We start from the raw sequence: 18,098 nt of genomic DNA on the forward strand, positions 1-18,098 counted from the left end.
TCCTCCACTAATAACCCATAATATTCCTCCCAGACCATGAAGCAGGAAGTTGGGGATATTACTGATGACAGACCTCCTTCCCCCCCCCCCCCCCCCCCCACCTCGCCTACAGATATACATAAACATGCCATATTATAATCAACTTCTAGGCTGTATAGCTATGCACTACACCACTTGCAAAGAATAACTAAATAAATGGAGTCTTCAAACTATGTTAAGAGATTTCCATTGGAAAGAACTCATAGAATCAGCAGCTTGTGATAGAAACCCTATGTTCCGTTAACAGTAGATAGGCATCCCATAATCCCCCGCACTGGGACACAAGTATCCAGGCAGCCATAATAAATGTTGCTCAGTACAATCTCAGCGTTCCCTTCATCAACAAAAAGAACTGAGATAACCAAGCTGCTCCAATGCTTGTATCCATCCACAGGTAAGCGTTATTCTGATATCCAAGCAGTAAAAAGATAATCAATTCTATTCAGAATGTTGAAGTAGCACAGAATGATAGCAGTGGTTACGTTGCAAACGTTAACATCTAGTAATGTAGACTCATGACATTCGTTCACTAGGCAACACCAACTGTCGTCCTTCATCCAAGTTCTTAAATAGAATATACAGTATTAGGCGGTAGAGCTCGGTGGAGTTTGAATGTCTGCCCAAAACCTCTATGCTTCTTGTGGGGTTCTGAAGGCGTGCTATTTGCCATTATGAAAAAGTTTGAGGAGCCTTGACAAGATGAGCATAAATTGTTTTTGTGAAGCAGATGTTTTGCAGATAGGTCCAATAAGGCACCTACGCTCTTGGAGCGCCAACAAGTAATCCTGGAAGATTTTAATGGGCACACCATCATAGGATAAGCTGTCCCATTTTTGCCTTGATCTAGGCAAAATTTCTGTCTTGTGAATATAGTTGTGTACTTTAGCTATGGTGACGTGTGGTCAATCTCCACCCTCCTGCTTGCGGCCTACCCTATGCGCCCCTCTCTAGGCACAAAGAACCCACACTATCTGAAAGAGGAAACTCTGATTTCATCCAGCGTTCCAGCAGGATAGGTAGAGCTTGATCTGGGATTGATTCAGGAATCCCAACAATCCGAAGACTGGCTCTCCTGGACCTGTTTTCAAATCAAGTTGCTGCTCTTGTTTTTGTATGGTCTTTATTGCCTATAGCTTGTGGAAAGCTCTGGGCTATATGAGGTCACTTTAGAGTCTTAATTATATTCAAAAGGGACAGTTGGGACATTTATTAACAAAGCAGGGCAGAATCCCTTCATGATGTCTCTGGTACAAATGCACCGGCTGCTTCCCTCTAGTACATCTTTTAGTGATGGCAATATGCACACTCCGGGGAATTATATGCAAAACAAAAATCAAAATAATGCACACCAAAATAAAACATAATAAACAAAACTGTTTTCAGTGTTACAGAAATATATGCAGGTACTTTTAATACTTGACTCTCAGTCAGTCCTAGCTCCTCAGTCCAGTGTCTTCCTGTGGGCCATGTGACTAATGGTGTTCAGTAGCACTGTAACAGAAATCCTGTGATTACTGGCAACCATAAAATGATTTGCTTATTAGTTTTTTGGTAGATTGCTAAACGGCCATCAGGCATCAAAACAGCTGGCCTGGCCTTTAATATTCTATTGTGTTATCAAACATATTTGGAGTATGTATTAGTTGTACCTAATGGTTACAGCAGCAAGCTGAGAAACAAGGAAGCAAGAGTTCAAATCCCAATGCTGCTCCTTGAGATATTGGACAAGTTATTTAACCCATTGTCTCGGCTACAAATTTAAGGCTGATTTTACAAAGCAGCGCTACTGATTAGAGGTGCGCTGAATGTGAAGTGCATCTGGGTTTAAAAAATGTTTGGACAAGTTCCTGGAGGAAAAGTCCATAGTCTGCTATTGAGAAAGACATGGGGAAGCCACTGCTTGCCCTGAGATTGGTAGCATGGAATGTTGCTACTATTTGGGTTTCTGCCAGATACTTGTGACCTGGATTGGCAACTGTTGGAAACCCAGTATGGCTATTCTTACGTTCTTATGTTACTATTCAATTTCAATGGGTTTCATCCCATTCAGTGCATGCTAATCTGCAGTGCCACTTCGTAAAAGTAGCTCCTAGATTGTAAACCCTCCAGGGACAGGAAAATACCTATTGTATCTACTACTACTACTATTTAGCATTTCTATAGCGCTACAAGGCATACGCAGCGCTGCACAAACATAGAAGAAAGACAGTCCCTGCTCAAAGAGCTTGCAATCTAACAGACAAAAATAAAGTAAGCAAATCAATCTGAATGTAATGTGCCTTGAGCTACTGCTGAGAAAGGTAAAATCAAATCCCAAAAACTAGTACCACACATATATAGTAAAGTAATACAAAATACTACAAATGTCACTTAGGACCTAAAGAACAATTCTACAATACCATAATAGCACTAACTTCCAGGAGTCACATAACAAGGGCAGCAGCGTAAACAATGCAGTGGGCACTAAAACATTAATATTGGAAAACTAAACAAGCCGGATTAGAACACATTAGTCCTACATAGCAGGGGCGTAGCCAGACTTCCGTGGGAGGGGGGTCCAAAGCCCGAGGGGAGGGGGCACATTTTAGCCCCCCCCCCCGGCGCCGCCCCCCACGTCTTTTCCGACCCCCCCTCCCGCCGCCGCCTACCTTCACTTTTGCTGGCGGGGGACCCCACTCCCCGCCAGCCCTCTCCTTCCTGCTCTTCTTGCATGCATTGCTGACGTCCTGCACGTTGTACGTGCAGGACGTCAGACTCAGAGAACAGAGTTCTGTTTTCTGAGTCTGACGTCGCACGTACAACATGCAGGACGTCAGCAATGCATGCAACAGCAGAAGCAGGATGGAGAGGACGTCAGCTGGCGGGGAGTGGGGTCCCCCGCCAGCAAAAGTGAAGGTAGGCGGCGGCGGGTTCGCCGGGAGGGGGGTCCAGGCTGGAATCTATGGGGGCCCAGGCCCCCTCAGGCCTCACGTAGCTACGCCACTGCTACATAGACATTCAATGTTAACAAAATACCTAGTCTTTCACACACAGAGAACATGGATAGACCCTCACCAAGTATAGAATAAGTAACCATGAACTAAAAATAGAAATATATAGACAAAAATACAAATACTTATGGATTACAGCAATATAACTAGGCATATCTCGGATGTATAGTCAAATGTAAAGTATTTAAATTTTCATTAAACTATATTCTTAAAAATACACTAATATGATTTTTTTTTAATTTGTAAGAAGTCTTCATTAACAGTTCAAGCATAGAGGAAAACAGAAACACTCAGCCATTTAACAACGTGATATCAGCTAGAGTATGCATATAAAATAAACCAATAGATGATAATGCAAAGTAAAGGCAAAGTTTCCTCCAGCACAAACCGGATAGAGGTAGCCATATGGAACTTCAAAACTTTAAGAAACTTTTTGCATAGTAAACAAAGTTAACCCCCAGCTCCTCCCCTCTCAAACCCACCCACCTCTCAACTAGCCAGGGAGGTATAGAAACCCCCCCGCCCAATTAGAGTCCAACAAGGTCCAAGCAAGTAAGTTTCATGTGGAGCAATGAGAAGTAAAAGGGTCCCAAATGACTTCCATTTGTGTATCTGGTGACTATGCTGTGCTATTAAATGCTCCATTTCACAGATATACCACAGCTTATTACATATAGTAAAATATTAGATGACGGCAGAAAAAGACCTGCATGGTCCATCCAGTCTGCCCAACAAGATAAACTCATATGTGCTACTTTTTGTGTATACCTTACCTTGATTTGTACCTGTCCTTTTCAGGGCACAGACCGTGTAAGTCTGCCCAGCACTATCCCCGCCTCCCGCCACCGGCTGTGCCACCAAATCTCGGCTAAGCTCCTTAGGATCTATTCCTTCTGAACAGGATTCCTTTATGTTTATCCCACACGTGCATGAATTCTGTTACCGTTTTCATTTCCACCACCTCCCGCGGGAGGGCATTCCAAGCATCCACTACTCTCTCCGTGAAAAAATACTTCCTGATATTTTTCTTGAGTCTGCCCCCCTTCAATCTCATTTCATGTCCTCTTGTCCTACCTCCTTCGCATCTCCGGAAAAGGTTCGTTTGCGGATTAATACTTTTCAAATATTTGAACGTCTGTATCATATCACCCCTGTTTCTCCTTTCTTCCAGAGTATACATGTTCAGGTCATCAAGTCTCTCCTCATACGTCTTGTAACGCAAATCCCTTACCATTCTCGTAGCTTTTCTTTGCACCGCTTCAATTCTTTTTACATCCTTCGCAAGGTACGGCCTCCAAAACTGAACACAGTACTCCAGGTGGGGCCTCACCAACGACTTATACAGGGGCATCAACACCCCCTTTCTTCTGCTTGTTACACCTCTCTCTATACAGCCTAACAACCTTCTAGCTATGGCCACCGCCTTGTCACACTGTTTCGTCGCCTTCAGATCCTCAGATACTATCACCCCAAGATCCCTCTCCCCGTCCGTTCCTATCAGACTCTCCCCGCCTAACACATACGTCTCCCGAGGATTTCTATTCCCTAAGTGCATCACTTTGCATTTCTTCGCGTTGAATTTTAATTGCCACTTTTTTTTTTTATTGAGCCACTTTACCAATGGAGGAACAGATTGTTGCTTCCAGTGCGTTGCTATGATCACTTGGGCTGCACACATGGCATGCCACACCAAAGTGGCCTGAGGTGGTGTTAATCCTGAGACTTATCTTGATAAAAAAGGAAAACACTGGTGATCAAGGAATGGGGCAGACCTCTGCAGTCCGTGTCGAATTGCTTTCCAAAAGCACGAATTTTAACACACAACCACCAGATGTGACTCATTGTACCAAGTTCCCCACAGCCCCTCCAACACACACCCAAAAAAGCCAGGTAGATATGTCAAAAACGTGCAGGCATTAGGTACTAACGAAACAAAACTTTTACAGAATTCTCTTTGAAAGGTACAAATAGAGACACCTTCGCCAGTGCCCTTTCCGATACCCACCCCCCCCCCCCCCACACACACACACACTCATCCTCTCCCAACTCTCTATGCAGGGTGTATACTGGAGATTGTGAACACAGGTGTTTATATAAGCAGGTAATCAAACCTCTCCTGGTCTTGGAGTCCTCGCATAGGTCCTCCAGAAAATAATCTTCCCGCGAAATTGAAGAGCGGATAACTGACAAGGAAATGAGATATCTGAAGGTAAGCATATCTCTCTTTTGACACAAAAGAAAATTCCTCCGCTAAGGAAAGAAAAGTTAGAATGGAGTCTTCATCAAAAAGCTGACCCCAGGTCCTGAGGCCCTCAGAGTACCTGCGGGTGAAGACTCACTGAGCATTGCCAAGGGGGAACAGAGGATTGAAGGCTATAGGCGAAAGATGTGACAGGATGCGATCCTGGTTGAGGAAGAGACTGTCCCAATAATAAAAGGTAGTGTTGATCAAGGGACATAACCCCGCCCCAAGGTGTCTAGGTTTACTTGGGAGCCACACAAGAGCCCCTAGTGGCCTTGAACCTAATGAAAATTGCTCCAAGTGCACCCAGAGTTTATGAGAATGTACCTGATACCATTCTAAAGCTGCACATGCTGGAGCTACCCTGTAGTACCAATAAATATTAGCGACTCCCAGTCCTCCCCGCCTCTGGTCTTGATACAGGAAGGCTCGAGGCAAACGCTGGCGCTTACCAGACCAAATAAAACGTGTGAGACGATTTTGTAGCTTAGAGAGAAACCCCCTGGGCATCTTCAAAGGGAGAACCTGAAACAAGTAGAGTAAGTGTGGGAGAATATTCATTTTAACAGTGGCTATGCGACCGAACCAGGAAAGGCCTAGGTCTTCCCAACGATCCAGATCACCAGCGATAGCTCTAAGCAATCCTGAATAGTTAGCAGAGACTAGATCAGAGAAGCACGGAGTCAGAAAACTCCCCAGATAGAGGGGCAAGATGGCAGCCGAGTAAGACGTGAGTGAAAGAGGCAGGCAACACACTAGCCCTGCAGTGCTACCCCTGCCATCGTTGGGGACATTGGACCGTTTCATGGTATCGAGTGTTATGGCGGGAACTCCTCCTTCGCTGCTGCTGAGTTTAGAGAGAGGTCTCTCATCCTCGCGGCTTGAAGCTGAAACATCATTGAGCCCCAAAGAGTGTAATCCTCCCCTGATGCCAGCGGTAACCCCGAAAGCAACCCAGGAAACTCAGGATGCTCGAACGTCGCGGGCGCTGCTATGGGAGTGGAGACGCCGACTATCCCCGCATTGGAAAAAGCGGGTGAAAACGGGGAGAGTGTCCTTGGGGAAAATCAGGCGGCACATGAAAACCAGCTACTGAAGAATTCCTCTGAACTTGGCTTACCAAGTAAGTCTCTTTTGCCTCAGAAACCAAAGGTAATAACTTTAGAATCGATATAGGAAGCCCTAGTTTGTCTAGAAGCTTCCTTTTCCCTGAAATTCACATTTGTTAACCAACAGATAAATTCTATGTTGGAAAAAATACCCATATTGGACCAAAAGATTGTAACTTTGACTAAAGATACTGAAAATAACTCTAAGGCTATACAAAGTAGCCAGCAGATACAAATTAATTTGATTATAGAGAATCTTTATTTTCAAAACAAGATTGAAATGCTGGAAAATTACCAACGCTCAAATACTCTCAGGTTTATAAATTTTCCAAAGCAGCTGTCAATCTCACCTCTTATTACATTCAAAAAATATCTAACAGAGGTACTAAAAATTTCTGAACTGTCATATCCTCCTATATCAAAGATATTCTATATAACACCTTTTCTGAAGAGAGATTCTGATCAACGAGAAAGAATAGAGGCACCAGCAGAAACTTCAGACATAAATTTAACTCAAATGATAGAAGATGATATGGTGGGACTGACAACAGCAACTCTTAAAAGTTACATTCATTTTGCAACCTGATAGAGACTGGATACTTCAGCAATATTTCCTTCATAGAGAACAGAATTTCCTTGGTTGCAAAATAAGAATGTATCCTGATGTCTCTAAGGTTACACAAAAGAAAAGACAAGAATTTCTTAAACTTCGCCCGAAAGCTTTACAATTGGGCGCGTTATTTTGGTTAAATTTTCCTTGCAAATGTGTTAAAAAGTTAAATTCTGTAAAATATATATTTTTTGATTCTAAACAACTGAAATCTTTCCTGGAATCTAAGTTAGCTAGTTCACTTGTACCGCAACCAAGACCTGTAATAACTTCTACGCCATAGAATTTAAGAGTCACTCGATTCTCTTCTCTGCCACCTTTTCCTTAAGCTAAATAGTAATATAAGTTTTCCTGATAGTTTGTTTTGCTTCCATATTGTGGACTAAAGATGAGCATAAGATCATGATTTGATTTATTTAAGTATGTAGTAATTTTCCTTTACACTACAATGACTAATAGTCATCTTTGCTATCTCAAGAATTGTACTTGAAATATATTGTAAATGTGTTAAAAATAAAATTAAAAAAAAGAAAGAAAAGAAAACTCTTCAGATAGCAAATCCCCCTTGTAGCCCAGCAAAAAGGGAAGGAAGCCTGCAATGAATCCACAAGCTTCATAGTAACATTTAAAGACTCTGATTTGTTCATATTGATTTTAAACCTAGAGACAGAAGGGTATACTCACCAATAGCCTGCAAAAGATTACGGAGTGAGGTGGCAGTCGAGTAATAAACAATAATATGTCGTCCGCAAATAAGACCATTTTATGATCCTGATTCGCAAGGCAGATACTGGAGATATCAGGGTTCAAGCGCAATTTCAACGCAAAAGGTTCCATAACCATCGCAAAGAGCACTGGAGATAAGGGGCACCCCTGACGGGTACCCCTAAACAAGGAGAACAAGGCAGAATTTCCACCATTAATCCTAACACATGCTTTAGGAGAGTTATAAAAGGCCTGAATCCAGCCACGGAAAGAACGGCCTATCCCAAAATATTCCAGGACTTGGTACATAAATGGCCAATGGACCCTGTCAAAAGCCTTTTCTGCATCGAGACTAAGAAGGCACATGGGAATCTGGTCATGTTTGGATGAGTATAACAAATCCACAACTCTTTTAATGTTGTCCATGGCTTGACGGTGGGCCACGAACCCCACCTGGTCAGGGTGTATAAGAGATAGTAAGACAGCTACAAGGCGATTGGCCAGAACGTTTGCTAAGATCTTAACGTTTGCATTTAGAATGGAGAAGGGACGATATGAGGCGCAATCAGTTCGAACCTCATTAAGTAAGTCAGCAAGAAGAGGAGCCAAATCCGGGACAAATGTCTTGTAAAATTCATTAGGATAGCCGTCTAGACCAGGTAATTTCTGAGAAGGGAGACCTTTAATAACCTTTTGAATCTCTAGTGAAGTGACTGGCCTATCCAGATCAGCTTGTTGTGCAGGGGTTAGTGAAGGTAAGTTGCAACATGTTAAGTACTCCGAAATGGCCTCTTGGCTGGGTTGAATCTCCTGCGAGTATAGAAATTGATAGAAAGTTTGGAAACGCAGGCGTATCTGAGAGGATGTGTTCAAGGTCCTAACCTTACAGTCTCGGACATGCACAACTGTGTGATCAACCCTTTGTTTGCACAGTCTGCTAGCCAATTGTAGAAAGTGTTCCCGAGATACTGTCTTCATAGCATCTCACACTGTACTCAAAGGGGGACCCGAATCAATGTTGTATTTCAAATAATCTTTTAGTACAGCTCTGTAGCTTCCCACCACCTCAGCCTCTTGCAACATGGGTGTTTTAAGTCCATCGCTTGTCTTTGAATTCCTTCTTAAAGGAGGGTAGTGAGACCCAAACCGGTGCATGGTCTGATATAGTAATGTTACCAATACCAGATTCCAGCCCCATTTCAACCAATCTAGAATCCAAAAAAATGTAATTGATGCGTGAATATGAGTCGTGTACAGGAGTAGTCCAAAGATCCCAAAGAATATATAAGACAGCCCAGGGCAGAAGATACCTTAGAGTCTACACTAGGAGACCCACAAGAGCAATCACGATCAGGGTTCAGTGTGGCGTTGAAATCCCCACCCATTACCAAAGTACTTTAAAGAAATGGAGCAAGAACCTCCTGTAGACAGGCGTAAAAAGCCACCTGGTGATCGTTTGGGGCGTATGTAGATGCCAAGGCAACATCTACCTCATCAATAGTGATGTGTAAAAATAAGAAACGCCCACCCGGATCTTGTTTAATCTTAACAACCTGAACTGGCAGTTAGGAATGTATCAATATAGCTACCTCGCATTTCTTAGGAGAATCGACAGCTGAGGCAAAGTAGGTAGTGGGATGACAAGGATGAAAGAGAAGCCTTTCATGTGCATGGTGAAGATGAGTCTCCTGCAAAAATACAATATATGGTTTAAAACTGTAGCAATTCTCTAAAAAGCTTTTGAAGTTTCTGAGGGTTTAGTCCTTTCACATTGTAGGACATGACTTTTAAATCAGCACTCATCTCCTGACGCTAATTCCAAATATAAACAATCTATATATATAAAAGGCACCTCAAACGTTCCAATGAAGCCTCAAGCCAAAAACTTGAGGCGCCCGAGATATCCGGTTTGGCCTGCAGTCAGTGTAGCTCCGCCCTCGCGTCAAAACGCGATGGCGCAGAGGGCGGGACGGGCCTGCTGCAGTCAGTGTACCTCCACCCTCGCGTCAAAGCGCGATGACGTATAGGGCGGGGCAGGGAACGCACAACGCATGAGTTCCACAGATTCAGTGACAGCAGCGGGGAGTCCCACATATTCAGTGACAGCAGCGGGGACAGCGCTGCGAACTTTAATAACAAACTCGCAACCAAAGTGACTGAGGGAGGGAGGGAGGGAGGGGGGTGGGTGTGGAACTCGGAAGGGAGGGACGGAGGGGGGTGGGGTCTGGAACTCGGAAGGGAGGGAGGGAGGGAGGGAGGATGGTGGGCGGGAAATTACCTTGCTAGCGCCCGTTTCATTTTTTTCCAAAACGGGCATTTCTTACTAGTATTTTAATAGATCCAATCCCCTTTTCCCAAACCATGTTGAATCTCTTGGGACTACAGTAAGGTGTATAACCAAAAGGAACCCTCCCACACAGAGCCATAACTTTAACCTCACTCCCCCCACACACAGCCCACCCTCCCCTTTACCCACAAAATCTACACCAGATAGCAGGTATATAACCCCTGAATGAAACTAACCCACCACAACTCAGGCAAACCTGCCTACATACACTCCCCACCCCCACACTCTGTTTCTCATACAGAAACTCATAGTGCCAACCCGTTGCCCCCGCTGCATATTATCTCACACAACTAATTGTAAAGATCGGTTGCCCCAGTTACCCCCCCCCCCCACATGCATTGTCTAAAGCTTACCCCCCTTTTCTCCGTCACTCTCCAGCCATACTACCCCAAGTTCACTACGACTCAATCAAATACCCTATTGATGAAAACTCCCACTCCATACACATACATACACACGTAGCCAACAAATCAAGAGAGGGAGAGCTCCCCCCTCCCTATTCCGTAGGGGGGGGGGGTGGAAAATAACCTAGAAGTCACTCCAGTATATTGAGGAGATAAACAGCTCTATGCACATATAAGGTCCAAGTCATTTCTCCACAGCCGTTGCTACAACTTTCTCCACATTCTTCTTGGAAGATGCAGGGACCCTCTGCCACTGCTGAAGTTTATCTTTTGTTGCAGAAGCCAGTGCATTCGGATGAGCGGCTGACACAGCCAAACCCGCTGTGTGTAGAAGCTTCCAGGCACCCGCCAGAGAACGCACCCGATGATGTTTGCCCTGTGAGCCAAAGTTGAGGGAGAAGGGGAATCCCCATCTGTACGAGATCTGCTCCTTATTTAAGATATCCAAGATGGGTTTCATCAGCCTCCGCTGCTGCAGCGTGAATTGTGACAGATCCCGGAACACAGCGACCCTAGAAGCATTGTATGTACTCTAGGTTGGGTGTCTGTTGAGCACGAGTAAGTATGAGTTCTTCATCAGCAAACTTAAAGAATGCAATTATATCTCATAGGCTGGTGATGGCGAACCTATGGCACGCGTGCCAGAGAGGGCACGCGGAGCCCTCTCTGTTGGCACGCGCGCCGCCAGTCGCCTCACCCAAGACTTTCAGCCCTCCCACCCACCTGGCGTCAAGCATCCCTCCCTCCCACCTGGCACCAGCCCGCCCGGCCTCCATCTCTCCCTCCGAACCCGAAGAAATTTAAAAGTCTTCCCTTGTCCAAGTAGGCGGCGTCAGCATCAGCAGTAGCAGCGAAAAGCGTGCTGTTGATTCGGCGCATCTTCAGCCTTCCGTCTCTCAAGCTCTCTGGTCCTGCCCTCATTTCCTGTTAGGGCGGGACCAGAGAGCTTGAGAGACGGAAGGCTGAAAATGCGCCGAACCAGCAGCACGCTTTTCGCTGCTACTGCTGATGCCGCCTATTCGGACAAGGGAAGACTTTTAAATTTCTTCGGGTTCGGAGGGAGGGAGGGATGGCGGGCTGGTGCCGGGTGGGAGGGAGGGAGCCCTGGTGCACGTCGGGTGGAAGGGAGGGAGGGAGCCCTGGTGCTTGGGTGGGAGTGCTGGGTGGGTGGGAGGCCTGCCTGGTGCTTGGGTGGGTGAGAGGCCTGTCTGGTGCTTGGGTGGGAGGCCTGGTGCTTGGGTAGGTGTCCTGGTGCTTCGGTGGGAGTGCTGGGTGGGTGGATGGCCTGGTGCTTGGGTGGGAGGGAGGGAGGCCTGGTGCTGGGTGGGTGGCAGGCCTGGTGATGGGTGGGAGGGAGGGAGGGAGGGAGGCTTGGGTGCTTGGGTGGGAGGCCTGGTGCTTGGGTGGGAGTGCTGGGTGGGTGCATGGTTTGGTGCTTGGGTGGGAGGGAGGGAGGCCTGGTGCTGGGTGGGTGGCAGGCCTGGTGATGGGTGGGAGGGAGGGAGGCTTGGGTGGGAGGCCTGGTGCTTGGGTGGGAGTGCTGGGTGGGTGCATGGCCTGGTGCTTGGGTGGGAGGGAGGCCTGGTGCTGGGTGGCATGCCTGGTGCTGGGTGGGAGGGAGGGAGGCTTTGTGCTGGGTGGCCTGGTGCTGGGTGGGAGGGAGGCCTGCCGCTGGAAGGGCAGGGGGGAGAGGAGGGTGGCTGGAGGGGAGGGCAGGGGGAGAGGAGGGTGGCTGGAGGGGAGGGCAGGGGAGAGAGGAGGGTGGCTGGACATGGGTGGCTGGAGGGGAGAGGAGGGTGGCTGGACATTTGTGGCTTGAGGGGAGAGGAGGGTTGCTGGACATGGATGGAGGGCAAGAAATGAAGAAGAAAGGAGGAAAGTAAAGAAATAAATGGAAAGGAAGCCCTGGAAACGGAGTTAAGAGAACAGATATAGAGCAGCAGAATCAGCGACTAGGACCAATATGGATAGAAAAACAAAATCACCAGACAACAAAGGTAGAAAAAAATCATTTTATTTTCATTTTAGTGTTTGGAATATGTCCAATTTGAGAATTTACATCTGCTGTCTTATTTTGCACTGGGTATACTGGAGCTGTAATAACTTACTGAAATGATTTATAATGAAAGAAAATCATGTTGTTTTTTTCTCCTATACTAGTATAATATTTTCAATGATGTCTGTTTATATGCGCCATGGCTGGTGTAAGGGAATGTGGCTATCATAGGGGTGGAGTCATATGTGGTGACCCCGCCCATAATGAGTACCGGCACTTCGCGATGAGTAATTAGATTTTGGGTTGCTGTTTGGGTGCTCGGTCTCTGAAAGGTTCGCCATCACTGTCATAGGCTGTTATCCACACACTGACCCAAGGATTGGTGAGCTCTTTCAAATTCGATCGTGGCCGAACCAGTAGACATTTCGTAAAATCTCTGGGAGCTGACGTGAGGCCAAAGGGCAATACACAGTACTGAAAGTGATATGTTCCCAGCCAAAACAGAAGAGACTTCCGATGGGCTGGATGTATTGGGATGTAAGTGTATGCATCCTTTAAGTTCAGCGAGCATAGCCAATCGTTTTTCTGAATCATGGGAAGAAGGGTGACCAGGGAAACCATCCTGAACTTTTCTTGGACTAGGAATGTGTTCAGGGCCCTTAGATCTAGGATGGGATGCATCCCCCTTGTCTTTTTCTGCACAAGGAATAAAATCCCTTCCCTTCTTCCCCTGGTGGAATGCGGGTTCGACCACATGGGCCTTTAGAAGGGCGGAGAGTCCCTCTGCAAGTACCTACCTGTGCTGAGAGCTGAAAGAATGAGCTCTATGTGGGTAATTTGGAGGTTTGGAAAGCAAACTGAGGGTATATCTGAGACGGACTATCTGCAGAACTTACCAGTCGGAGGTTATGAGAGGCCACCTTTGGTGAAACAACTTTAGCCTCCCCCCAACTGGAAAGTCGTCCAGAACAGACACTGGTAGTGGCTATGCTCTGCTGGAGACTGTCAAAAGCTCGTCCCTTGTTTTTGCTGGGGAGCATCAGGAGCCTTAGGCACACGCTGTTGACGAGAACAAGCGTGCTGGGGATGTGCCTGAGTAGCTGGCGAGCAACAGGGGTGTACCTACGCCTAGAAGAGGAAGAGGTGGCACTCTGTGGCTTACCAAAAAACCTCCTGGATCAGGAGGTAGCCACAGAAGACATTGCTTCAGTGTGCTTTTTGATCTGGTGTACGACCTCTTCAACCTTCTCTCTGAAAAGATCCCCCCAGCAAGGGGCATCTGCCATTCTCTGATGGATCGAATGGTCCAGGTCAGAAACATGCAGCCATGAGAGTCTGTGCATTGCTATACCTTGAGCAGAGATTTTGGGTGCCACGTCAAAAGTGTCGTAAGTGCCCCTGGCCAAGAACTTGCGACATACCTTCTGCTGCTTGACCAACTGACGAAACGGCTCGGCCTGCTCCGGAGGGACAGCATCGACCAAGTCTGACAGCTGCCTCACCGAGTTCCGCAAGAAAACGCTCGTGAAGAGCTGGTAAGATTGAATACGGGCGATGAGCATAGCAGCCTGATACATTTTTCTCACAAGAGTCCAGGGTTCTAGCTTCTCTGCCTGGGGGAGCCGAGGCATAGTCTTCTAGTACTCCTGTATTTTTGAGAGCAGCATGCACCACCATGGAGTTGTGGGGGTAACTGAGACCTCACCACCAACCCAGGTTCCCCGTGGATCTGGTACTGGGTATCAATCTTCTTAGTAACCACAGGGACAGACAGAGGGGACGCCCAGTTCCTAACGAGGACTTCTTTGAGTACCTCGTGGACAGGCACCGTCACTGCCTCCTTAGGTGGACCTCGAGCATCTTGGCCCTGGGCCCATCCTGCACTTCTATAGGGAATGGAATGGCCTCAGTCATTTCCCGTACAAAAGAGGTGAAGGAGAGGCTCTCTGGTGGTGACAGTCTCCTCGCAGGTGGAGGGGAAGGCTCAGAAGGGAACCCATAGGACTCATTGGAGGAGAAGTACCTGGGATCCTCCTCTGATTCCCATGAGTGTTCTTCTTCAGTATCGACAGCACTTCCCTTAGGGATGTCCAAGACTGGGTCCACCTTGATGTCGAGGACCGTGCCCTCGGAACAGTGTAGAGGAGTCAGCTCCTGCCTCGACTCCAGCGAAGCTTCCTCCTCCAAAGTCGAAGGGGTACTGGCCTGGGTGGCAACTGACACCGGGGCCACAAGCGGTGCTAACATCACAGATTGCACTGGGGGCCAGACGGTGCCGCAGCAGAAGGCATGGCAGGCGCAGGCACCCCTAATGCTGATGGCATTGCTGCATCAATCCCTCCAAAAGCTGAAGGAGCAAGGCCCGGATATGCTCATCAAGAGCCACCATCGGTAAAGGCTGAGGGACCAGTTAGAGCTCAGGTTGCCGAATTTCCTGGGGTGCGGGCGCAGGATCCAGGCTGCTGGGAGAAGTATGCATCGGCACCTCTTGAATGGAGGGGGAGCGATCCGCCTGGCATCAATGCTTCTTGGGTGCAGAGTCCCTCAGCGCCCCGGAGCTCCCGGCACAGTGTGTCAACGGAGATTGGTGACAGCGCTTCTTGGCCTTCGCCTGATGCACCTCACCCAAACTCCTTGGTGCCGAAAAGGACAACGTCGAAAACTCCTATTGCCTCGGGGTCGAGTCCGATGATGGACGGTCCCGGGGGGCCTGCATAGTAGGAGGCCTCAAGGCAGGTGGAGACCCACTCGATGCCTCACTGCTCCCAGTGTTTTGTGGTCTTGCAGCAGCCATTCCTACCTCAACTCCCAATGTCGATGCCTCCCTTGACTTCGGCGCCGTCGCCCTCGAAGAACTGGACTGAGTTCCAAAACATTTCTCACGGTGAGCTTCTTGGGAAATTTGGGTCCTTTTCTTCACACGAAAACAAAGAACACAATTTGCTGGGCTATGGTCGGGCCCAAGGCACTGAATATACCAAGAATGTTTATCAGTACCCAAGATGGTCTGGTTGCCCTGAGTACAACACCTGAAGCCACTGGGAGTCTTTGATGACATGGAAGGAAAAATGGCTTTGGCAAAATCAAAGGATGCGATTGTGCCTGAAAAAAAGGGAAGAAGGCACAGAAAACCGAGAGACCCGTCTGAGCAGACCTAAAAGCGGCCTACACCAAAAAACAAAGAAAACTAAAATGCGGGCCAAAAAATATATATATAATGGAAAAGAAAGAAGAAGGAAGCGGAACAAGCGAAAAATACCGCAATGGCACAGCAAAGCTCTTTCTACGGGCGTATGAGGAGCAACAAGATGAGTCGCCATTTCTCACATGGAAAAAAATAAAAACGAAGAGATGCGGTCTCGCTGCAGGAGGAAGGCACTTCGTGCATGTGCAGTGGAGCGCTGATCGTGATCCAGAAAGCTCTCAAATTTTTTTCTTGGTATTCTGCCAACCCGGGCGACGCAGGAACGTCTATCCACTTGAGACTGCAAGCTTGCTTGTCCTTGGAGAACCTTTGTTCCTTTATGCAATAAAGAATACTTAGAAGAGTTTCTAACTTTGTCACCTCCATTGAGAGAGGAAGTCTGTTTTTAAAGACTTACTGTGCAATTCTTTTGATAATTAGTCTGTGGTCCTTTTTAAGGGATTTTGCTGTGTGCTCTGAAGTCACAGGCTGAGCCAGCAGTATAGGTGGTTTTGTTTCAGACATGGAGCCTGAGTGCTTGTTCTTGTTGGTGTCAGGATCCTGTGGTGCTCGCAAGGAGCCTGTAGGGTCAGTAGCACTGATTAATGTAAAGCCTGTTGATCACAGAGTTTGGCCATTTGGGTCAGCACAAGCAGGGCCGGTCTTAGGCCGAGGCGACCGAGGCGGCCGCATAGGGCCCCGCGCGGCGCACCTGTCAGCCTCTTCCCAGGGCCGGTCCGACTCCGACACGGACGTTAAGCATGGCTGGAGGGCGCCGTCGTGCCATGCTTACCTCCCTGGCGCCCTCTTCTTCACCCCCCAAACCAAGGATTTTTCTTTTAAATTTACCCTCCATTGCCGGAATCCCACAGCAGCGTAATGCGTGCGTCACTGAAAGCGCTCCTCCCCTCCCGAGTCCCCCTGACGTCTCTAGCAGAACGCAGCTCTTCCTGATTCGTTCATTCTCAGTGTCCTGCCCTCGAGGGCGGGACACTGAGAATGAACGAATCAGGAAGATCTTCTGCGTTCTGCTAGAGACGTCGGGGGGACTCGGGAGGGGAGGAGCGCTTTCAGTGATGCACGCTGCTGTGGGATGCCGGCTACGGAGGGTAAATTTAAAAGAAAAATCCTTGGTTGGGGGGAGAAGAAAAGGGCGCCAGGGCGGACAGGCAGGCAGTTGAACATGGGAGCGGGAGGGCAAGGGAGAGAGGACCTGGGCATGGATGGCAGGGCTCAGGGAGAGAGGGGAATTGCTGGATAGGGATGATGAATGGAGGGGCCAGAGAGGAGCATGGATGGGAGGGGAGGGCAGGGCTCATGGAGAGAGGGGAATTGCTGGATAGGGATGAATGGAGGGGGCAGGGGACAGAGAGGAGCATGGATGGGAAGGCAGGGCTCAGGGAGAGAGGGGAATTGCTGGATAGGGATCAATGGAGGGGACAGGGGACAGAGGAGCATGGATGGGAGGGCATTGCCCAGGGAGAGAGGAGAAATTGCTGGTCATGGAGGGCAGGGGAGAGACGAGAAATGTTGGGCAGGAATGGAGGGAAGGAAAGACAAAGGAAGGAGATGCACATGGATGGAGGGGAAGGGATATAGGAGAAATGCCGGACATGGATGTAGGGGAGGGGAGGAAAGTAGATGTACATGGAAGGAGGACAGTGAGGAGAAATGCTGGATATGCATGGAGGGGAAATTGCTGAATTTAAGGGCTGGATCGGAACACTTTGAAGGCAGATGCTGAAACTGGAGAAAGGATAGGGACAGGGCTACAGATGGTAGACAGGACACATAAGGACACAGGAAGATGGTGGACATGGTGAGAGAAAAAATATCAAATGGAAAGAAGACACTGCATAAAACAGAAGACACTGGGACCAAAGCGAATAGAAAAAACAAATGATCAGACAACAAAGGTAGAAAAAAGTATTTTATTCAGAATTTATTAATTGGAATATGTCAGCTTTTGGAAATGTGCATCTGTGATATTTTGCATGTAAGTTTCAATTTTTCTAGTATTGCTGCATGCTGAGTCTGATTTCTTGAGGTAACTTTTCAGTTCCGTATTTTGCCTTCATATCTGTTGTGTCATGTGTGATCAAGGTGCAGTATCCTGCTAGCGTGTAGCATTTGCAGCCCCTTTTTGCTTTGTTTTTTTTCACGAGATAGTGTATTGGTGTTTTAGAGCCTGGTGTAATTACAGTTCTTCCTTTTCACGCATAAGGTTGTTCTCGTCCTGTCCTTGGAATTAGTGCTGTTATGGTTTGGTAAGGTTATGAGTGTGTTTTTGCACAAGTTTGTGTACAGTGTTTTGCAGTGGAGAGATTGTGTGTCCGCACCTTTGACCCCCCCCCCCTGGGGTTATGAGAATTGGAACTAATTGTAGTGGAATATTTTTTTTTTGGGGGGGGGGTCATGATAGCATTGTGCTTATTATTTCAATCAGTTTTTCTGTACAAGTTTAGCTTCATT

The 18,098-nt window shown here is 47.4% G+C and overlaps 1 protein-coding gene across 3 annotated transcripts in view; it reads right to left on the minus strand.

The window, feature by feature from the left end:
- The window catches only part of ECI2 (enoyl-CoA delta isomerase 2), a 192,431-nt gene that overhangs the window by 32,232 nt on the left and 142,101 nt on the right, over nt 1-18,098 (minus strand). For 2 of the 3 annotated variants that reach the window (XM_030208681.1, XM_030208698.1), the window contains exon 9: nt 9,285-9,383. The exons of the other annotated variant lie outside the window; for it this stretch is intronic. In XM_030208681.1, coding sequence (XP_030064541.1) covers nt 9,285-9,383 — 99 coding nt within the window. The remainder of the gene's footprint in view (nt 1-9,284; nt 9,384-18,098) is intronic. 3 annotated transcript variants of the gene reach the window in all.

The sequence above is a fragment of the Microcaecilia unicolor genome, chromosome 1 (assembly GCF_901765095.1).
Source record: "Microcaecilia unicolor chromosome 1, aMicUni1.1, whole genome shotgun sequence".
Classification (NCBI taxonomy): Eukaryota; Metazoa; Chordata; class Amphibia; order Gymnophiona; family Siphonopidae; genus Microcaecilia; species Microcaecilia unicolor.